Here is a 24,705-nt window from a genome sequence, read left to right on the forward strand (position 1 = left end):
AAAGTGGGGGCATATCGAAATCTCATCAGCCTCTCTAACTACACATTAGAAACATCATCAGTTTTAAATGCCTAGTTGCTACGGATACACTCATGTGATAAAGTACTTGAAAGAATAAAACTAAACTTTCCAAAAACAGCATTGTACAAAAAACAATATGCAAAAAAGCAAAAAGAAGCTCTTCTTCTCTGCTGTTGTTCATGTCTTTGCTCCTCAGGAAGTTTACTTTCTGTCAGCAGCTTAGCGCAACTGTGCCAGGCGTACTTGAGTCATGAATATTCATTATTTTATGTGATGTTCAACCCTAACTGATTTGCCGAAAGGCAGACGTTCATGAATGCTAGCCTCAGCTGGATTACCGTTTACCGTTGGTGTGTTTGTTCACTATCAAAGCAGACAGAGGTTTCTGCAACATTAGATGTGAATTTACCCTATTTACCTTTTTAATAAACATCCCTGTTCTATTTACTGGTGCATGTTATTCAATGTAAAAAAAAAGTGTAATCTTTAAACAAGTCTCTGCTTCTGAAACATCTTTCCATATTGGCTTATGTCAGCAAACTAATAATTTCTAATAACCTGTCATGAAGGGATCATGATTTAATCAAGTGGCAGAATATTCTGCTTCATAAGAAAATGCATTACATAATTGATGTAAAATGGTTTGAAAATATGTTTCATCAACTTTTAAGTCACCATTTTACTTTTTTTTCCATCTTTGCAGCCTAAGAAAATAAACCTCTTTTGAAGTATAATTATTATCAGGTAATCTCCCAAAAAGACTATTTGTGCAAAAGTGTTTTCCTCAGCACACACATAATCTGCTGAAGGGATAGTACTCCCAAAATTTCATTTTTTTTTTAAAGTCATTAATTACCCTCATGTCGTTCCAAACCTGTAAAATTTCCGTTCATCTTTCTGCTTTAAAATTCATTTTATTGAACAGAAAGGCTACGTCTACCAATTAGTTGCTTGGTTAATTACATTTGAAATGTTTCAAATACAATTCAGATATAGAAATTTATTTCCTGAATTTCTCTGAAAATGTCTGTAGCCTTGCCTTAGCTACACGGTCTTCCTTCTAGCAACCTGGATATGGTGATTACATTCACCATGAGAGAGAGAGAGAGAGAGAGAGAGGGGTTTGAGTAAGCTTCCCTGCCTGAGCTTTTTCTGTTAAAACCACTTTTCTCAGACACTGCTGTCTGAGAAAAACATCTCAACAGAGAAAACAAAACATGTGAACGTCAATAGCAGTCACCCTCCAAATCTAGAGATTTAGTTTCTCTTTCCTCCTACGGACTGACTACAGTATTGATTGGCCCCCAGTCCCCTCTACACTTAATCCCTACTTGTGTCCAGTTCCATGTTCCCTCTATTACAGTATAAGCCAGTTCAGGACTCAACAATAATGATGGGCTGCTGACCTGGGGCCAGTCTGAGAGAGTTAGCTGACTGATGCAGTTGAAGATGAGATGACACCGAGAGAATGACTTAACTGAGAAGCATCTGTTTGAAATGTGTTAAAGTCCCCCTGGTGAAAAATCAACATTTTAATGTTGTGTAAATGTCTATGCGGTGTTTTTAGACAAGCCATGTACAAATCCATCCGTCAACACCATTGCGGAGTATTTTCTTCTTAAAACGGCAGTGAACCAATTAAAGACAGTCTCAAAAACGCAGTTTGAAAATGCTGATGTTTCTGACGTCACAAACTGCCTTGTAACCAATCACGTTAATCAGTGGATCTCTGAGCTGGTGAGACTTAGTGGAGGCGGGGTTAATTAGAATATCCATAGAATCATTTAAATATGAAATTTTGATGATCAAAGATGAGTTTTAAGGGATCAAATTATTGACTACATGAGGACTTTAAAAATTACAAACCAATTAGTAATAGAAATAATATTTTTTGTAACTGTAATTGTTTTTCACAAGGACAATGTTGGATAAAATTATGAAAAAAAATTTTAAAATCATAATTTATAGCTGTCACAATCATTTCCAGATAATTATTATTTATATTTTTATATATAAAAAATATTTTTATATTTGTTTTTCAAAAGGAAAATGGTTAGTAAAAATATAAATCATGTAAAAAACAAATCTTTATCGTTAAGCTTACTGACCCGTTTCATAATTATACGAATACACATTATAAAAATTAGCTAATTAGCGATACTGAAAACACTTGCTATTCACATTATTGATGTATTCCAATTATGCCATGTTACGTTAGTTTTCCAGAATCCATTTAATAATTGCAATTAAAGCCTTTACTGCTATTAAAAAGACTAGAGTCACTGATGCAGAAAATCCAGGCTAATAAAACCACAGTGCTGCATCAATAAATTCAAGCTAAATCCGGCCATAACTGGAATCAACGTCAGCGGACAAAAAGGCAAATAACACCTGGTCCAGCGGTCACAGTGCACAAACAACCCAGCATCCAAACAAGCCTCTGCCATACTGTCATACATGTCAGGAGAGAAAGAGTCAAAATCTCCACCTTATCCTAAACTATATTGACAAGTCTAGTCCTAAACAAGCGCTAAAGCACCTGTCACACACAAATGCACACGCACACTCCCAGCAGTCTATCCTGCAGTCCACTCTTCAACAATAGATTTCCAATGCTCTAGTGAGCCCATCAGTGCCTGTAACTGGCATGATAAACAAGGAAATCCTATCTCCTCAGAGCAGATAGCGGAAAAAACCTCCTCTCCATCACACTACGCATCAAAATACATCCATGATAAGAATGAACAGGACCCCATCGACAGGAAAAGAGTGGTCCAAGATTTATGCATGCTTTATCAGACTTGAGAGAAGAGAGAGAGAGAGAGAGCGAGGAATGGAATGAGTCGAGAAAAAGAGGTATGGCAAATGATAAAAGAGCATTGCAGTGGTGGGAACTCGAGGGTGAGAAGCTGAAGCTGAGAGAGGACGATTAAAAACAGGAGAAGCAAAGATCCAGTTTTTTTTTTTTTTTGGGACTTTCCGCTTGCCTCTTGACTCCGTTTCATTCTCTATGCCCCATTAATTCTCTCAGCCTCCAAATAGAATCTTATTGTGTGGGTGGACTTTGAATTATTCTTCGCAAGAACCCACAGGGGGATAAATTATGATCAACCGGAGGTACAGAGAGAAATAAATCACCCTGAAATGAAATCCATGATGCTAACTAGGAGGAGGGCGATGGCAATGAATTGAGTCATAACGCACTTACACATGCTTGCGTTCGTCTGATTCAAGGAAGGATGAAACGAAATTGTGCTTGTTAAAACTTACTTTTTGCATTGTAATAAATGTGCAAATTAAATAAAGGCTGTAAAAAGGCTGTGTGTGACTCACTACAAGAGCCTTGGGGATTGCGCTAATTTGCTTTAACTCTATTTGAACAACATTGGTGCTTTGAGGTACTGATAACAACATTAGCTTCACTCGTGTGGGGTTGTAGGCTCAGATCGTCACACAAAGACCACGGGTCTCATCTCAAACCTCTGAAAAAAACAACAAAACAAAACAACACATAATGACCACAAACAGACCGTTTGATGATCTGATGCATATTGCGCCCCAAAGCTGGTAAGCCCTATTTTTATCTGGTTTAATCTGATTGGCTGTTTTTTTATGCAACTTTCACGATGCCAAAATAGGCTTTCGGACTAAAAGCTTCCACTTTATTTTTGGCCTAGAGGGAAGTGTAACCCAATCCGCCTCTTTGATCAATTCCTGTCACTTTGCCACTGTCCATTCTAAAAAAACGTGGCAAAAAATAAATAAAACAAAGACTCACATTTTGACAAAGGGGTCTGAGTAGCCATTCGAATCCATGGCGGCCAGGTGGGCACAGCGAATAATTCCCACAACCAGAGAATTTTTCTCTGTGCAGTACAGCAGAGAGACCAGGATACGGCCACGCTAGAGAAACAGAGAAAGAGATAGACAGTCTGCAGTTGGCTTGTTTCCACTGATCAATAATCAGACCATCAATAATAAATTAAACAATATATGTCTGTTTTAATGGATGTAAACTAATGGTGACAGAAAATGTCTTTTTTTATTCAATATTGTAAAAGTTAAGGCAAGATATTTTTGAGTAACATTAAAGTATATACTAAAACCCCTTCAGTAAGAGATGAAAACAATAACATTCAAAAGTGTGGGGTCAGTCAGATTTCTTTATTTAGATTTATTTTTTATTTTATCTCAAAAGTGACAGTAAGATACAGTATTTATAATGTCTAACTCTTGAAATGTTATTTCTACTTGAAATAAATGCTGATAATTCTATTTATCAAACACTCTTAGAAGATAAGGTTCTATATAGAACCTTAAAAGGTTCTATCAGCGCTACGTATTTTGAACCCCTAAAAGGTTCTATACACTCTTAAAAAAGGGTTCCTCTGGGTTCTATATAGAACCCTGGGGTTCCATACTTGGCCAATAGAACCTTTTACCAAAGTGGTTCTATATAGAACCATTTTGGAGTTCCATATATGAAGCATGGGATGGAACCATTTCTGGTTCTAAATAGAACCATTTCTTCTAAGGGTGAAGAATCCTGTAAAAAAAATGTAATCAGTTTCCAGAAAAACATTAGGCAGCAGAACTATTTTCAACATTGGTAATAAAAATAAATGTTTTTTCAGCATCAAAACATTATAGTAAAATGATTTCTGAAGGATCATGTGATCACATGATTTTGAAAATTCAGCTTTACATCACAGGGATACGATTCTTGTTGCATATATTAAATTGAGAACCGTTTATTATTATTATTATTATTATTGTAATATTCAAATAATTGCATCGAATGCAGGTGAGCATAAGATGTATACTTTTAAAAACATTGAAAAAAAAACTGACTGACTCCAAACTTTTGAACAGTAGTGCAATATATACTTAAACTGTCAGCAATTGATGGACAAATTATCTTTTGGCTTTTTATATCCTCTCATACTAAATTTAATAATGTATGTGAACCCTGTACACAATATTAGTACAGGCAAAAATGATAAGAATTTTATCTTAAAATATACATATAATTAAAGAAATTCTCATTAGCGATTTACATGAAAAAATGGTGAAATTTATTTTAAAAGTAATTGCCTCACAATCAGCTATTTGCCAATGAATATAATAACTTCATGGAGCAGGACAGTTTATCAGTACAAAGAGACAAACAAGAGTTCAGGATAGTGCTTTGGTTAATTAGTAAATTTGAGATAATAAAAAAAACAGGCCCTCATCTCTTTCTTCTCATTATACCCTGATTGTGAGTGTTCGATATTCTGGTGCAGTTTCAGTGTAAATAGGGAGAGTGAGCAGAGGTATCAAGTATGGGATGGAAATTATTGAATCTTTACCTCCTCCTCTGCAACAAGAGAACCAGGATCCACTGCCTGACTGTTAGCCTCCCGGGCCTGTAAGACCAAAGAAATGTTATTAATAATAGACTAAATACCCAAACACTAAATTATGCATTGTACAAATTCCAATGGACGTAACCTCACAACGGCCACAATGACGTGTCTAACACACACACACAGACACACACACACCTGTGCAATTCTCTCGAGACCCATGTAGTATTTCTTGCTCTCTCCCTCCTTCAGTTTCTTGAGTGCCACCCTGACTTCACCTATGAACTCATTCCGTCCCAAACGATCCATATCACACACACACAGCCTGGAAAGAGAGAGAGAGAGATGGCACTCACAACTCTTCAGCTCAACCTTCAAGGCAGAATGTGTTAAGCATGTTGCACCCACAGCTAGAGAAAAAGTGAATATCTGCTAATATGAGCTGAGAAGAAGGTGGTGTTGACTAGGGGTTGACCAAAACATCATTTTTGACCATTTCATTGGTAGTGAAAAAAGATCAGAGATCAGGAAAAAGTAACACTTGTGTCAGTGACAAAATTACTTTAGATTCAAATGACTTCTGAATATGAATTGAGCAAATCTGCCAGACTAGACTGCTGCATAAAATTAGTCACACCATTAATTTTAAAGCAGTTCCTGCATCGCTATTCAATGGCAGAGCAATTGATTTTACAGCAACAAGACTAAATAAATCCGAGTTGTGAGTTTGGTATCTAAATTAATCATAATAATTTAAAATCTGATCACTGGAAAAAAATAAATAAATCTCGTTCTCGTCTTGTCTTGTCTTGCTTGATGCATGTGTAAAAACATGACTCTGAGTCTGACTCTGAGTCTATTTGATTCAGTTCAATATGAGCCATTTCTTTTAATGAATGAGTCCACTTTAATGAGTCAAAATACTCCACAACTGCAGAGATTTATTTTGAATCTTTCAATCGAATCACTGAATCCACCAGATTGCTTACTGAGTTAACATCTGACTCACTGAACCGCATCACAAATTTCATTGACAAATTTGACTTGAAATTAACACAGTTGTGTGACTTTAATCCTCCATAGATGACATCGTGAAATATGTGACATAAAAAAATAGTTAATGTATATAAGATTAGATAAAATATCTATATTATTTTTAAAAGTAAATCTGCCCCCCCACCTTAGTTATTGGAATCGTCAAAATGTATTATCTTTCAACCTCTAGTATTGACACTGAGAAAGAGTGAATTAAGGAAAAGAAACAACAATAACCAGAAAAGGAAAATAGGAATCTATAGTAAACAATGTAAGAAAAGACATTGTCAAGTCAAGTCACCTTCATTTATAAAGCGCTTTTAACAATATGGACTGTCGCAGCTTTACAGTGATAATGGGAAATTAAAGTAATGGAGATTGTTAGGGCTTTACAGCAGCTCTAGAATAAAGTTATTGTCCAGCTAAAGTTATTTAGATCGATTCACTTCTGTTGCACGGATCAGTAAGCAGATGACACTGACATCATGATCTTGTTGGATTCTTGCTTTCTGGATTAGTCATTCCTTCCAGCAAGGTGTGTACACATGCTAATACAAACGCATGCACACACTCGTGTGGAGGTGGATAACAGGTGCTCTACACTTCCTGTTTATCATTCTTCCTGAAGCTGCTATGAATAAGTCACAGGGTTGAGCTTTTCCTTATTAATGTCAGTCACTGTGATTATTTCAAGAGCTTGCATGCATACGGAAGTCACCTACATGCAGGACATCCAGAAGACGCGTACTATTCAATGTTTATTCAGTATTGAACTGTTAGTCAGATGAGTCATGCGCAGCCCCACGCAAAATCTGTGCCGGCAGGATTTCGCAGAAAGCTCCAGAGGTTTCTGCAGAATTTGACTGCTCGTCATTCAGAGTTTCTCACATGTTTAAATATTTCATATGCTAATTTGATTAATGACATCGGCTACCAATTAAAACCCAGTACACTCATTTTTTCTGTTAAAAAGGGACCTATTATGCTTTTTAAAAACTTTCTTTGAAGAATGAAGAATGTTTGCAATGTTACAAAGCACAAAAACACTCCAAAGGGAGTTATTCTCTATATCAATAAGCACTGTTTCTGAACTCCCTGAAACACTTTGATTGCAGTCTTAAGTTTTCTTCCGTCACAATATAGCACATTTAAATAATTCCCTCCCAAGGCAAATGCAAAATTAAGGGGCCAAGGCCTGGTTGAATTGTGTAAGTACTGTGCTGTCGCCATTTTTTACCGCTTTGGATCTAGCACGGTAATGGTAAGGGCCCCAACATTCCAAAACATGCTGGAAGTATATGGATATTATATAATATATGGAAATATGTGGTTTACTCTCAATAACCAAATAAGGTAACACTTTATTTGAAGGGGTGTGCTGCATAAGACTGACATGACACTGTCATAAACATGACATAACACCTGTCATGAACATGAAGGAGTGTTTATGAATGTTTATGACTTTTGTCATACACATTTTCTCAGATATAACGTCAGACAGGCAGACAGACAGATTCAATAGTGAACAGATTCAAAGATTCATTTCACTACAATGAATCAAATTCCTCCACCAACAGCAAAATCTCATTGCTCTAAAATCCCTGAACAAAATATAATTAAACACGAAATTGCTCTGATTAGCTGCGATTGTTGAGTCATGCTTTTTCACCTGAAAAATGACGCTGGAAATGTGTCACATCTGGTTAAGGTGTTTTTAAAATGTGGCAAAACAAATTTGTCAGCTATGCTCCTAAAAGACCACTGCTCAACACTCATTGTCTACTAATAAACAAAAAAAGACCTACTGTATGCTTCCATGACATTCGTTATGATAATGACTCCGCTAATAGCATAGGATGCTTTTATATAATGGCACAATAGCACTATTGATAACGCAGCCATTCTTAAAAAAAAAAAAAAAAAGAAGCCCATCAGCAGTCATTGTTCTCATTGAGAAATGACATTCAAATGACAAAAGCTGAAGAATATGGGAGGAAATACAGTAAATATGGAAATACTTGCTCTGGAAATTTATATGTAAAATATTCATCCCTGCCGCCTCTCCCTGCACTGAACGACTGCAGTCGGGTTTGAGATTAGCCAGCTGTCATGGCCCAGACACAGCCACTGTGACAAGGTGCTGACGCTGCCCGTGGTGACATACTCCATCTATGCCTTGGGCTCCAACAACTTGCTCTTCAGAATGATGGTCACACAGCGTAACAGAGCGTAAAGAATCGTCAAATCAAACTCATCCTTTGGGATTCAAAAGTGGCAAGAATCCATGTTTGCCACGAAAAACAATTCGGCTTGTGTCAGTTTTGGCAGAATGTATGCATCTAATTGTATTTTTAATTTACAAGAAGCTTCTGTGTTAAACAGTTTCACTGCGGAGGCTAAAATCTCTGGATTGAAGGTGTTTCTCCAGTGCTGAGTAAATCGGGGTCGAGTTAATAACCATTTCAGTATGAAACTAGAATTATTCACGGCCTCAACCAAAAAGTGGAACATGTAAGGCAAACAGCTTCACTCCCTCTCTCTCATCCTACAAGAGCTCCTGCTAGGTTTGTTTCCCAGCTGTACATCAGAAGGGTTTCTATTACATTTGTAGAGAAATTACTCACTGTCACTCACTGTCTTCTGAGTTTTATTGCTCAAATAGGCTCTATGCACAACTTACTTCCGTATTCTGTTTGAACAGGTCTCATCGCTTCCGGTCCAGGTCTTTTGTATGTGCTTCATGAAATTTTTTTGCAGTTTTACTCAAGATAACTTAAAAGGAGCGAGCAAAGATTAGCATAACCAATGTCCCTCACATATGCAGATTGATATTTAAACGTTTTATATTTTTTCTTCTTCACAGTAACGTTTGGATATTTAAATGGAATAAAACACCAATAACAAAGTTAACTAGTTAGGTTAGCTGATTACCATAAAAATCCATAGATATCGTAGTCAGTTCTTACGGCCGTTGAACGCTTTCTATGACAAGCGGATGCGATGAGACCCGTTTTCCGGTTTGGTCACGTGACGCTCCGCATAAAGCCGATTGTAGCATTCCTCTACACAGAAGGTTAGACCCAAGTGTGGGTGATACCTTAAGGCTAATGTGTGTTATTGCACCACAGAGACGTCCACTACCTGCTGTCAAAGACGCGAATATACACATATGCCCACACACAATGCGCTCTGAGTTGACTTGACCTGAACATCATGAAGTAATGAAATTCACACATGCACAGCACACAAATGGGGCTCAACAATGTTCTCACTGTCATTAATAAGGTGGACGGGGACACTCGTGGGATTTTACAGAAAGCCATACTGTACATTCAAAGGGTGAATTCAGCCGTGCTAGTAAAGCCAAAAATAGTTGGATGCAGGTGAGAATCATGGGAAACGGAGGTGGTACTGTACCTGAGGGTTTTAGTGGTCATGTCAGCAGCCGTAATGCCATGATAGATGAGCGTCTCGTTCCACACTGGATTCAGCGTGTTCTTTAAAGTCTTAGTGCGCAGTTTGTTTGCCTGAAAAAGAGAGGGAGAGTGTATTGAGAATGACAATAAATTACATTTCTGCTGGGTTTACAACAGCTGTGCTTGTGCACGCACATAAACTTGTTCTTAACATCAGTATAATGTTGATGAACCCAGATTAATGTAAATGAGGGAGCGTGCGTGCACACAGAGTTAGTAATTAGCATAAGACATACCCAAACCATTTCCATGTAAGGGCTATTGCATGACCTCTCCTATGCAGACATTCATCACTTTCCAAAAACCTTATGCTCTCTAAAGCGTTGCATTGCATCACAATAAGTGTAAGTGCAAAACATTTGGTAACTAAACAGAATTTCATTAAGTTTAGCGACAACATGTTACAACTGTTAGCCTAATGTTTTCATCAGTGATTGGGACAAATTTCACAATTTCCATTCATGCGCTTGCAATACGATTGCGATCTTGATTCATTTGGATAAATATCAGGTACAGCTACATGTTAATTTTTCTCAAGGAAAAAAAATCTCTCAAATAATGTTGTGTTGTAAACATACAGGGAGTCCTGTCAGCTGGTTGCATTGTCAAATATTAAAATCAACAACAACAAAATGAATAATAGTTATCTGAGATGTGCAAATCTGCTTTGTGCGCACAAATACTGCGTTTCACAATGCCGCCTAAACGTCTTTGGTGATCGTCGCACAGGTGGGGGTCAGCAGCTTATATATAGTGACCTTGAACGGTGTGGGGGAAACGTGATTAGTACAGACTGGTCTAATCTAGAGGTTGCAGATCTTCACTGGTTTAATTAAAACCCATACCATGTCAATATGCTTGACTTCATGTGGTGCTGCGCAGACCGAACGGCGTATGATATCAAAATCCAGGGAGAGTCAAGTCAAGTCAAGTCACATTTATTTATATAGCGCTTTTCACAATACAGATTGTATCAAAGCAGCTTCACACTGATAACATGACTGAGTGACTGATTCTTGATGTCACATGCCAAATGGTCTGAGCAGCACACTGGCTTTTTAAATTTGGCGTGAGATTTCCAGCGTGTGAGCGCGAGACAGAGCCTGTATGCTTCACGGCAAATGCGTGAGAGTTGGCAACCCTAAAGATCTATTTTGTAAATATCTATGAGCACATCCAGCAATATTTTCTGCCTTTTCATTAAAGATGCATCTCAGACTGAGCTATAATGGATCATTTTTGTATTGCTCAAGGTCTTAACCACTACATCACATTGCCCCAGTACATCTTAAATGAAGAAACTGAGCACTAAAACTCACCACTAAACCAGAAGCACAATCCAGCCCAAAATAAACATTATTTCACATTTCATCACCTAAGAGCATTTTGGGGAAACAATTAACACCCCAAGCTCCATCTATGCTGAAATTACCACGGCTGTAAATAGTTTCTCAATTTAAAGAATCTGTTAGATTCTGCTGCAGCTCAGTCGAGCTAGTTTTGACATTATTTTACCTGCAAATAAAAAATATTAAAAAATAATTTTATGTAAGTTGGATTTCAAATCTACTTGGGTCAAAAATCTGAGAGGACATGCCCCCTGTTTGAATGGGCATGATGCATCTGGGTAAAGATGAAGAGAGAGAGTCAGTCAGGGAGGCCAGAAGAGGAGACATCATTTATTTCTTCTCCCTCAGGTGAAAGGCAGACATCTGCTCACCTACTTTGCATTTGAGAGAAAGGACAGGAGGCTTTCCCCAGCTTACCTCCCCTCTGTCTTACATATACACAAAATCATCACCACTTCTGTGTCTTACCCTAAAATCAGCTGCCCCATACTCACAAACATACACTTGTTTTTGTAGCTACAGTATCTAAATGAGGACATTCTATAATGTCATCAATCATCTACAGTGTATTTACTAACTTGACTAACCCTGGCTAAAACCTTACATTTTTCTTGACAGACAGGTATAGATAGACAGTACGCTAGACAGAACCATCAAATGATAAAATGTAACTTCCAAAAAACATCCTTTTAAAAAGTTTGTTTAAAACTACACTGTGTAACTCTTTTAGTTTATTCTTAGCTAAAAACACTTAGTTCTTTCAAAAATATATGTGCTCATTAATGTATATTTACTTCGTTCAAGTAATAAAGTATTCTCGTGAGTGTATAATATGGCATTGAAAATACATACGGGTAAGGGGTTCTAATGTCGGTCCATAGACATATACACTAGACCTCACCTTGGGGTTCTGAGCATGCGTCAAAACCGCCGCCATCTTGGAACGGGTCTTGTCAGAGGAAGTAGCTAGGTAACGCTGCTATCTCTGCCTTTACTTCGAATTCATTGATGGTGGCGGACTTTTGTGCAGCGTATGATGTTCACGGATGAAATCTGAACTAGGAAGAATGTTTTAAAAAAAATAATAATAATTTTTTTTCTTTCTGGAATCAATGATAAATACATGTCTGACCGTTGGAACAAACCAAAAAAAAACAAGAAAAATCGCATTCATGATGATTTATGGTGATTTTATTTCCATTAGACCTGTGTCTACTACATTGACGCTGATGCATTAAAGTGGAGGGGCTCCCCTGTTTCAAGATGGCGGCTCTATTGACCCATTCGTTCCAATGAACTGCTGTAGCCAAGGTGAGGTCTAGTGTATATGTCTATGATGTCGGTCGCGATGTTGCCCCTCCATCTTGAAAGAACATTAGCCAAAGAGGGACATACCCGTTAATTCAAGCTTCGCCTTTCGCGTTTACGTTTGAGTTAACACTCATGGACGAGGTCGAACTGGAAGCCATGTTAATCTTGGACTACACTGGCCACCGTAGGAGTTAAAACGAAATCGAAATTGAGAGGAACAGAAACTAATATTCACTGGATGGTCATTTACCTTTTCATCACTAGATGGGGGTAAAAAATCAAAATGTTATGTCTAAATGTTGCCAGTTCAATGAAGTCAAAAATTCTGTCATCATTCATGTACACCCAATGTTGCTCCTAATATGCATGACTTTTTTTCTCTGTAAAATAAAATGTCAAAACAGCTCTTTTCCTTACAATGAAAATGCATGATGATCCCTGACTCTCAAGGTCAGTTGAAATTGTGCATAGTATTTTAAAAAACAACAACAACTACTACTACATATTAGGTCAAGTTTTGTACCCTAGTCCCCTTTCACACTACACAAAAACTGTTTTCCCCCTTTAGTCATGTCATATCCATCCTAGAAATGGTCCCAAAAATGATGCCACTGCTTTTGGGGACATTTGCTCCACAATGTAGGCCAAATCTGACCCACCCCCACATACACACACAGTTCATCACTTCCTCCGTTGCATCTCTAAAAATCAGCTCTCACCCCATACTCATGCACTTCACATACCCTGACATGCATACTAAACTCCCCAAACCGGGCAATTACCCTCCAAAAGCTCGTTTAGCAAATTAGTGTTAAATCAAAGAAATGTTCTGGCTGTGAAGACCCAAACACAATCTCCCAAACCGCAGACTCTCTCGCGTGCACTCGCTCTCCTGACAAAGCGAGTCCACGTCATTCATTGCCTGAAGAACATGTTGCTTCTCTGCATATTTCATTTCTCTCTCTCTCTGCTCTACTCTTTGCACTGCTGCATTTGACGCTGGAACCAGCCAAGCTTGGCTATCCTCTCTCTCGCCCCCTGAGGATGCTCGGCAAATGAATAAACACTCTTTAATTCCAACAGACATCAGCAAAAAATACTTGTAACAATCCATTAAAACAGCACCAGCTGAGCAAACAGCTACTGGGACTTGAATGAGGAAGAGAATAATCATTCAAATCGCAATTGGTTTAATTAAAACGGATACTCTGGCAGTGGTACAGTGATGGTGTCTATCACTATGGTACTGAGCATTTCATATATTAATTTGCCATTCAAATCAATTAAAAAGTACTAAACATTACAGAACATGGTGTTGGGTTCGTACGGTTAAAAAAATATCATATAGGCCTATACATAAACTACTGTTCAAAAGTTTGGGGTCTTTTTTGAAAAATGTTTCTTATGCTCACCAAGACTGCATTTATTTGATCAAAAAACAGAAAAAAATAGTACAATTGTGAAATGTTATTACAATTAAAAATAACTGATTATATATATATATATATATAACTTATTCATTCAAACATGTCGAAAAGCTGATAAATATTTTTTTTTTGTCAAAACTGTGATTCTCTTTTTTTTCAGGTTTCCTTTTAATTAGAAAGAGCAATTTAACGTCCACATGAAATCGAAACTTTTTACTTAAAATATGTTCCCCTCCCTCTTGCAGTGACATTTCTTCTCTGATGACATTTTTACGGGTGATTTACACATTTTTTAATGTGATTTCTCCCCCATTTTCAATTCTTTTACTACACAGGAAGGTTAGATTTTTGCCAGTTTTTTTAATGAAAGATCAAAAGGATAAATGATGCAGATTTATTTTTTACAGCCATTTTTTATCATATTTATCAGGGGTGTGATTAAATCTGGGCACAATTGAAAAAGAATCTGGATCTCTAGTTTCCATTTCTCTCCAACTTGCTCACTCACATCTTATCCTTGCAAAAGCATATGGTTTCACCTGTCTCTCTCTGCTCCTGCCAAATCGGTGCTATCGCCTTTTATTCTAAATATTTCATCCTCATCTTCCACTTCTCTCATCCCCCTTTTCTCTCTCTCTTTACTCCCTCCATCTGGCCCAGAGCAGTGAGATTCCCAGAGCAGCAGCTTGGGAGAGAGTGTGTGACTCAGATATCTCATTCTCCATGCTGTGTGATGACACACACACGCACACACACACTTGACTAAGAAGGGGCCACTCTCCAGCCCCACAATCTCTCCCTCCCTGCTCCCTCTCGCTTTTTTTTCCTTCTGCTTCCTGCACTTTTTATGGGATGCTGATGGAGTGCCAGCATGAGAGGAAGTTGGTTAAAGGGATAGTTCATGCAAAACTGACACATCACCACGTCGTCCTATAGCTGTGAGACTTTCTTCTGTTAAACATAAAAGGAGACGTTTTGATGAATGTTCAGGATGCTGTTTTCCATACAATGAAAGAGGATGGAGACTAGCTATTGTAGTATTTTTTTTAATATATTATGATTTTTCTATACATTTTTATTATTTTTTTAACATTTTAGTTTGCTTTAATAATTTTGTTTTGTTAATTTTTTAGATATATTTTCAGCTATAATTTTTTTATTTCAGGTTTAGTTTCAGTATTTGAAACTAATACTTATATTTAATTATTTTTTAAATTATATTTTCACACAGGGCACGTTTACTGCAGTCCGAGTGCAATTGTTCCTGGCGCCCCCCCAGTAGTCGGAAATACGTACCAATTTTGTGTTTGTTGGCAAAGTAAATGGAAATGGATCGCATTTAAATGTGCATAACATTATTAATTTTACATTATGGTATTTATTTATGGACATTTTTTCCCCTTTGTACTGTGTTAAATTTCATTATGATAGAACTGCAATTCATTTATCTTGACAACTAATATAATGTTAAACATTAAAGGCAGGGTAGGCGATTTGTTCTAGAAACATTGTTTGTTATGCTGGTTGAAAGTCTCTTCACATCCTAATAACATGATGTCCTACAATGTCAAGATTCATCAGACTCAAAGCGTGAAAGAATGGAAAAAATATCACAAAAAAGAGTCGCATACATTTTTGGTCACGATCTTGTATTGACAATGCAAGAGTTGAGCGCTCTGTAAAGTCTCCTCCAGCACATCCCAAAGACTTTCAATTCATTTAAGTTCTAGGCTCAAAGGAGCCAATTCATTTGTGAAAGTGATTCTTAAATGTTCCCTCCCAAACATTCTTCCACAATTTGAGCTGATCTTGACATTGTGTTCCTGGAATATGGCCAATGACGTGTCTTCCTACAGTACATGGTTGTTTAAGAAATGAACAGCTACACACTCCGTCAATAAGGGTTAGAAGAACTGTTGCCAAAACAAATAACATGCTAGAAACCTAATAATCACAGCAATAATGATCTAGTCATAGACTCAGCATTTGTCTACTTAAATAGAAACAGCGTCTTTTGCACAGTATTCCAAGACTTCTAAAGCCATACGATGCTTAATGTGAACAGATTGAAATTTAAAATGTGACAACTGAAAATCATGCTAAGCAGTCACATGGTCTCCATTCACTTTCAATGCACGGACAAAACAGATCTTTTCATCTTCCAAAGTAGAAGGAAAGTCATACGGCAAGACACGAGGGTGAGTAAAGGACAAATTATTCAGTATTCCTTTAATAGATGGCATGCCGATGCATATAAAACCATGAAGCGTGTAAAAGGACAAAAGGGGAGCTCCTTTAATGCCTGCACATCCACGTACTTGAATGCGTCTCTAAACGTCTGAGGGGCGGACGTACGCAACTACGCATACCCGTCCATCACCTCCGGCTCGCACACCTTTTAAAAGCCCAGAGGTGTCTGTATAATCCTCGCGGTCGATATTTACCAGGTTGGCGCATGGAAGCATACGCAAGACGTGACGCTTCTCGCTTTCTCTTTCCCTCTAGTATATATACGCTTTTCTGTTGACGTGAGTCGTGTAACAATCTGTGCTGTTTCCATGACAACCACCTGCTGCTGTCCCCCCTCATCTGTCTCTCTCTCTCTTTTCCAGCCCTCCCTCCCATCCTGCACTCAACACTGTGTTGGTATTCCAAGGTCAAAGTGGGTCATGTGGCGATAGACAGAGAGATAGTGGCAGAGGTTTGGACGAGAGCGCGGGAGGATGGAGAAGAGTAAAAACCGCTGGAGAGAAGGCAGGACGCTTCTGGCTGCTCCTGTCTCAGCCTGTCCTCCTTTGAACAGATTAGAGCGCCGTGCCTTTGTTACATGCAGAGGAAATGAAAGCGAGAATAATTCAGTGCTGAAGCACATACTGAATCCACCAGTTTCCACCACACGTTCTTCAAACGAACAGCTTCAGTGCTCACGGGCGGCCCTGCCGGCGATGCATGCGCACATACAGTAACGCTTGTGTGTTTTGTGCAATGAAAGTGTTGAACCGTGTGTACGTGAGTGTCAGGGAATCACAACTTGTGCTGTGAGAGTTTAACCATGCTGTGTGCATGTGAGAAGGTTGCAATGACCTTGCTTGCTCCAGGCAGGAGGTGGAGTTTCACATATGGATCAGCCAGTCCATTGGAGTCCATGGCCTTCAGTCCCTGTGGGCACAAACAAACACACAAAAGCACATAGACTTCATGTCACGAAAGCTGTGCACACATGTCTTGATGGGGTAAGAGGTTCATAGATCGTATCCTTTCGGTAATATGCACACTTGTGTCTCTGGCGGGACCAGAGGGGAATCCTCAAACGCACTGACACGTGTGACATTAGAGTCAAGACTTGTTTAACTTAAGCTTTTTTGTTTATTTTTTTGCTTACTGAAGATAAATCATGAAATAAAATATTTTATTTTCATTTGGCACACTTTATGCATGCAAGTGCATTTTGTGTTTAGTAAATTCACAGTTCTAGTAATGGTATAGATTTTTATTGGACAATATTTTGCATCAAAATATATATAATATTAGCATATTAAAAAGATTTGTGCAATTTGTTAATATTTCAAAAGTACACTTTCAAAGACTAGGCCATTGCACACCGAGTCCGAAATTCGCATCCGAAATTTTCGCACGTTAAAAAAAAAATTCGACCTCACGTTATGTCAATCACGCTTGCACACCGCCTCCGAAACTTTCGTCCGTCATAAAATTAATCGGATCGGGTTCGATTTTCTGCGTTTTTCGCATCCAGAGCCAGCATTTTGAGAGGTCTTTTGACAATTCAGGGCCGGGGGGAGCTCGTCCTCAAATCATTGCATATGCGCCGTGCTTTCAGTTTCGGTTTTCAATTCGATCAAGTGTTTATGTTCTCTTCTCTATAGACGAATCCGACGAGCGTTCTTGTGTAGGCTACCATCTTGTGGCGACGCCATTACTGAGCTGTTACACCGGCATAGACATATGCACCGGGATGTAAACAAACCTCGGAGATAAGGTGATAACGCACCCTTGATGACAGCTACAGCCAGGCAGACTTGTTGGGTTGATGATGTTAGACATTGGCCTCCAGTCACAGATGAAGGTACAAACGATCTTACAGATTATTTATGAAAATAGCTTGGCAAGCAAGCTAGGCTAACATTTGCTACCGAGGAAACTATAAAAAGATCTGTCCATTTGGCAACAATAAATAAATAAATGAAATCAAATAAACAAATTCATGTTTTTCATTTGTGTCCATTATTTATCTAATTTTTACATTGCAACGGGCAAGGGTAAGGTAACGTTACAGCTAGAAAGTATACACAATATGACCAACTACTGTTTTTAAACCATGGAAAGAGGTCAATATAACAGCAGGAGAACAATTATGTCACATAACGTTATATTTAGCTCAGGAAAGCCATTTAATGACCATAGCATGTAAATTGAATAGAAAAAATAACAAGAGAGGAGATTTTGCTGATCACTATATCACACATTTATTATATTTTTTTTACTTATGTCATTAAATAATTGTTATTATACGCGAATGTCCGCGTCTTTTACTCGCCCAGGAAATCTGTGTTTACCGTACGGCTCCAGACAGGGGCAGTCGACCCGGGGTATTCACAATGTTTTCTCTTCAAAATTGAAATTTTACTGCCACCATTGAAACAATTTATAACAGAAACTGTTTACCCACTCGACATTATACAAGGGCTAACGTTGTAACGTTAGTGTCAGTCGTAAATCTCGAGCTGTTTATTCCAGTGGACGCAAGTTGCAACTAAAACAATAGAAGGCAATGGCGCAACGCTACCCAGCAACAGCTCAGTAATGGCGCCCGCTTACTTCCGGTAGTTTCGCCGGATTCGTCTATATTGAATTATGAAATTAATAAACCCCCCCTTTCAATCAGATTGAAATTTAGGATCGAATAAGGTGTGATTGAGCAGCCTATTCGATAACTAATGTATTATTTGGGCACAATATACACAATAACAGCCTAGCTGTTCTGTCTGCCCAGCGCTTCCAACGGGCCGCGCGCGGGTGTGTGTTTGTCCGTGTGTGTGTCTATACCTGGTCCATTTCAGACTGACACACTGCCAGTCTCCGTTCAGAATCGATTGGTTCACGGAAATTGGTGGTCTTGTTTTTAATATGTGGCTCCAGGATCGCTAGCAAAGCATCGAACTGTCCCACTGACATTCTGAGGTAAATTTTTAATCGCTCAGGATAAATTCGCAACTCCTTGATAACTCTCCTTCCTCTCGGCGCAATTTCAGGATTGGATGGACGTAATATTTTCTCTTTCTTCTCTTTTCAATAAGAGAGAGGGCAAAAATCATCCTCACTGCTTGACGAATCCATTTGGTATTTTTCCGTTTTTTCCCGCAAAGGTTTAAGAAATACGCAACGGACTCGGTGTGCAAGGTTTCTATGCGTGACGAATTTTTAGGCTGACGAACACGAAAATACGCATAGGCTACGAATATTTCGTACTCGGTGTGCAATGGATTTAATAAAAGCCACAAAATGTAAATTTGTGCAAAATGTTTTCTTCATCTATAGGCAATTTTATGTTCCAGTGGTTGATTTAAACTACTCTTTTCCAGGACCAAGAGTAAAATATACATTATTACATTCTACAACTACTGCATTATAATCTAAAAAATGTTAAATAATCTGTGAAATTAAATTATGACTGCCCCTCAGTTTCCAATTCATTTTAACCACAACAAACACTTTTCGGGCCTATTTCTCTTGAGTTTTTGAAAAGAACCTGTTTGCGTTGTGAACATTTAAAAATATAATTTGTGATCAGAATCTTTTTATTGTGTATAATTACCAAACAAGCTATTAAATGTACCACATGGTGCAAAGCATACAAACACATACTGTATAATGCTTGCAGGCTATAACAATTTCCATAGCAAGACAGGAACGTTTTCAAATGTCAATTCCACCATCAAATATTATCAAACTCAATACACAATTGGAGATGTGGTGAAAATGTTTTTAGATTCGGAAGACTATAACAAAAATTCAACTTTTAGACATTAAGAGAAAGAGTGAGAGTGTGGATGTGCTTTAAGAGAGTTTATTTTTAAAAGTGCCCAATAGTGTTTGTGTGTGTGTGCAAACCTACCTTGGCCTTGTGGATGGTGCAGTGCAAGCAGTTATTGTCTTGGTCAAATAGCAGGTTGAACTCCAGAGTTCCTAGGTAGGCTGAAAAAACAAAAACAAAAGAATAACTTAATATCTTGCACGCATTATATGAGCAAAAATAGAGGCCTAGAACAATCCAAAAGAGTAAGTCTTGCCTGTAATGACCTAATCAGGGCTGTGCACATACAGAGGGCTTGTAATGTTTATGCACCATTACAGAGACTAATGAACTATTTAACACTCCGATCGCGTACCTCAGTTATCTCACACACTCACACCAATCCGGCCAACACCACATAAAGCAATCAATACTGAACAGTGTGAGATGCAGGTCCAGGCAGATGGGAAGAGCTCATGCCTCATTGGCTGCTTACTGGTGAATAAAATCAGTCAGTCAAACAAAGGGAATCCAGAACATGAAATGTCAATGGATTTATCTATGTGGGGAGTTATGTAATAGAGAAGCATGCAATGAAAAAAAGTGATGTGGTCTAATGGTTCAAGATTTGGGCTACTAGTGACACAGGTTGTAGGTTCAAAGCCCACAAGGACTCCTCCAGGTACTATTACCCTTGTGTCCTTGAGAGAAGCACTTAACCCTCAGGTCGTTCCAGAGGGATGTCAGTAGCTTTGTGAAAAATGCTTCTGCAAAATGATTACTTAGAAGAAGAGCGGAGCGTAAAATACACTCGCAAAGGGATACAAACGTGAAACAGTCACTAGCCACGAGGCAAACTCACTGTCATCGTCATCCGAGTCGACGAACTCTCCGTTCTCCTCTTTCTCTCTCTCCCTCTTGTGGTCTTTCTCTCCGTCCGCGTCTCCGTCCTTGTCTTTGTCCTTTAAAATCTGCTTCTCCCGGGGAGGAAGGGGGGTGATGGGGAAGTCGTGGAAACGAGGGAAGAAGTCTGAGATCTGTGGGATGGGGAGGATGGGGCCGGGGCACACATTGATGGCAAAGTGCTCCTGCATGGAGATCTTCACCGGGGAGGGAGGGGGAGGCACAGCTGGGCTGGGGGGACCCGCAGCGGAGGGAGGGGAGGAGGGAGAGAGGGAGGAAGAGGAGGATGGAGGCAGGGAGAGATGGGATGAAGGGTTGCTGGGGGGGAAATGGGATTGGGGTGGAGGTGGTTTGGAGACGCTCATCGGGACCACTGGAAAGAACTATGGAGATTGTGAGATTGAGATTGTGAGTGTGAGGGAGAGGGAGAGAGAGAGAGAGAGAGATTTTAAAACAACAAAACCTTTTTAAATGAACTTTTTAAGGAATAATGGGTTAAAAAATAAACCTAAAATAAATTGCTTAGCAAAATTAAAAATGACCCAAAACTTGTCATTTCCCTCTTCCTTTAAAATAAACGTAACAGTAAACTTTTAAAAATAAAATAAAGCAAAATAGTTAATTACCCTTGGTTATTTGCCAAAAATAGTAAATTACCCTATTAATTTCATTTCAAATAAACGTAAAAAAAATATATATATATATATGGTCATTTTTCTAGAATTTCTTTGTGGGGAAAAAGCAGCTTGGACAGTCTGCTAAATATCTTTTTTATGTACTCAAAACAAAAAAGTACAGGTTTGGAAAGACGAGGATAAGTAAATATTTTTTGGGTGAACTGTCTTTAATTCAAAATATGTTTTATCATCTTACATAATTCCAACCAATCTTATGGTGCCAATTTTTGTCCAAGGCAAAACTGAAAATGAAATATTTGGTGTGACAAATGAAACTCAAGAATGCCCCACGGCCCCTGATCCAGACAGATAAAGACGTGTGACAGACTTTCTGATGATAATATCTTTCATTACCAGTAATGCTGCTGTTTTGATTACACTACTTCCCTAAGGACAGAGATATAGAGTCGGTTTCATACGAGTCCTCTTCTGTGTGATCTATCTCTGTCTCAAGCATTCTCTTTCAATCTCTGTTTTTCACATCTTCCCCTGTAGTTCGTAAAATTCTTGTCTCATGAACTAGACCGTCTAACAAGCCAAAAATAGAATAAGCGAGATAAAATGGCACTGTTATGAGGCAAAACAAAGTTGTTTTCCCTTTCTGCTTTGTGTGATTGCTGACAATGCCACACTAATGAATGTTATTGTAAGTCTAAAATATCAAATACACAATGTACTACACAGTTTTACTTCGCCTCTTCAATTATTTGACTAAAACTGAAGTGTTGTACAAAAAACATAAATCAACAATAATATTTGTGCTTTGCACATACAGATGTCTATCACATGATGTGTGGCAAGACGGTTATTTCAATACGTGAGGCTAGTAAGATACAAAAAAACACTGTCACGTGCACACAAGGCTGTCAGGCTGCGTAACGAACCAACAGACACACATCATACGCAGAGTTAAGCAGAAGTGCAGATAAACACAGCTACTAGTGCACAATGACTTATAAACACACACATACACACAGAAATGCGTTCCAATGTACACTCATAAAAATACACCTGCAGGCAACATACAATCACTAGGAGACACGCAGAAGTGTGGATGTGCCTGTGAATGTGGACACAGGCACACACACACACTAACAGGTGGTCAAGCTGATACACAAACCTGCATTATCAAGTGGACAAAAACAAAGGCATTCAGACACATATTCACTCAACACACACACTCACCCAATGACAGTCTTCATCTGTTCCAGCACTCCATCTTGTCTCCACTCATGGTCTCTCTCACACACACTGAAGAGAAACCAACGTCGTTTTGTATCAATATACCCTCCCTCGTTCTCTGTCCTCCTCTCACACTCTCCCTCCCCGCTCACTACTCTCTCTCTCTCTCTCTCTCGTGTCTCGGTTGTGACGTTTTCTATAAATTCTCTGCGCACCGTGTTCACTGATCTGCCACTCTCACAGTACTGCTGAGATTTAACAATGAGAGAGCGCGCTGAGATGAGAGATGAGAGAGAGAGAGAAACGGAGAATGTATGTGAAAGAAAAAAGGCATAGTGAGTTAGTAAAAAGATAAGATCAAGAAAAAACTGCAGAGAAGTTATAGAACGCCGGGGCTAGTTGTCCCAAGTCACTTTCTGTATAGCCATGTTACCTTAAAGGAATAGTTAACCTAAAAACAAACATTTTATATTCTGACATTATTCACTCACAATGATGTTCAGAAAGGCCAGGGCAGTCTCATCCAAAGACGTCATATAACTGACGTCTTGTGACCATACGTCAACATCCGCCTATTTAGGGTACCCTAAAACGTCGGTTAGATGACGTTATCGGATCCTAACCCTACCCCAGACCTAAACCTACCCCTAAACCTAAACCTAACCGACGTTAAAGGTAAAGCGTCAGTTGTATGACGGCCCGGGATCGTCATGTAACCGACGTTTAAGGGTACCCTAAAAAGGCGGATGTTGACGTATGGTCAAAAGACGTCCCAAGACGGCAGTTATATGACTGTGTTAGAAAGGCAGCATCCGAAAATGCATATTCGCCCATAGCAGGGCGAATAACAATATGTGAAAAAAGTAATTTCTCAGAACCTAAACCTCTGGGTAGGAGAGGATCCCTCTTGTCCTTTGTGTTCATCACCTGCCACATTAAGGCACATTCTGACAGGATGTAAGGTGGCTCTTAGCCAAGGTCGTTTAACTTGGCGCCATGACCAAGTAGGCTACTGCGATGTTTGGCTTTAGCATTGGAAGGCAAGTGTAGCATGACCAATAAGTTGCCGCCTGTTCTAGCAAAACATTACACGCGGAAGACAATATTCCTCCGCCCAGGTGAGCAACCACCAAGAAAAGGTGTTAACACCAAGTCTCGCCCAAGACAACTGGAAGCTGCTCGGGACTGGAAGATGATGGCTGATCTTGATCAACGAGAGTCCAGGTTTATCCAGTGGAAGTGGGTTGTCGAGGTTTTGTGGCACACTCTACAACCCGGTTCCTCAGAGACGTCGGATTCAGTGGCCAAGCGTTGCGTCGCACAGTAAAGAACTTATCTGAAGCCATAGACATATACACTAGACCTCACCTTGGCAACGGCAGTTCATTGGAACGAATGCGTCAATAGAGCCGCCATCTTGAAACAGGGGAGCCCCTCCACTTTAATGCATCAGCGTCAATGTAGTAGACACAGGTCTAACGGAAATAAAATCACCATAAATCATCATGAATGCGATTTTTCTTGTTTTTTTTTTTTGGTTTGTTCCAATGGTCAGACATGTATCATTGATTCCAGAAAGAAAAAATGATTTTTTTTTTTTTAAAAACATTCTTCCTAGTTCAGATTTCATCCGTGAACATCATACGCTGCACAAAAGTCCGCCAACATCAATGAATTCGAAGTAAAGGCAGAGATAGCAGCGACCTAGCTACTTCCTATGACAAGACCCCTGTTCCAAGATGGCGGCGGTTTTGACGCATGCTCAGAACCCCAAGGTGAGGTCTAGTGTATATGTCTATGATCTGAAGCAGCACAAAGGAGCAGCAACTGGCTGTGGTTGAGACGGAAAGATTCTAGCTGGCTGTGTACAGGCCACCATGCTATCGTTTCGTAGAATTCTTGAAAAAGGTGAAGAGTCTGTTTATTTGTATAGGTTACAGAGTAT

General features: G+C 38.9%; 1 protein-coding gene across 2 annotated transcripts in view; it reads right to left on the bottom strand.

Annotated features, from left to right (window-relative positions):
* The window catches only part of doc2g (double C2-like domains, gamma), a 32,069-nt gene extending 9,105 nt beyond the window's left edge, over window positions 1–22,964 (bottom strand). For both annotated transcript variants that reach the window (XM_039664241.2, XM_039664252.2), the window contains exons 1-8: window positions 22,764–22,964; window positions 20,861–21,284; window positions 20,101–20,180; window positions 17,052–17,126; window positions 9,822–9,931; window positions 5,568–5,694; window positions 5,373–5,429; window positions 3,800–3,924 (exon numbers count right to left, since the gene is read on the bottom strand). In XM_039664241.2, coding sequence (XP_039520175.1) covers window positions 3,800–3,924; window positions 5,373–5,429; window positions 5,568–5,694; window positions 9,822–9,931; window positions 17,052–17,126; window positions 20,101–20,180; window positions 20,861–21,266 — 980 coding nt within the window. In that variant the 5' untranslated portion in view covers window positions 21,267–21,284; window positions 22,764–22,964. The remainder of the gene's footprint in view (window positions 1–3,799; window positions 3,925–5,372; window positions 5,430–5,567; window positions 5,695–9,821; window positions 9,932–17,051; window positions 17,127–20,100; window positions 20,181–20,860; window positions 21,285–22,763) is intronic.
* Between the last annotated feature and the right edge of the window lie 1,741 nt (window positions 22,965–24,705).

This window comes from Pimephales promelas, chromosome 14 (genome assembly GCF_988280905.1).
Source record: "Pimephales promelas chromosome 14, fPimPro1.hap1.1, whole genome shotgun sequence".
In the NCBI taxonomy this organism is placed as follows: domain Eukaryota; kingdom Metazoa; phylum Chordata; class Actinopteri; order Cypriniformes; family Leuciscidae; genus Pimephales; species Pimephales promelas.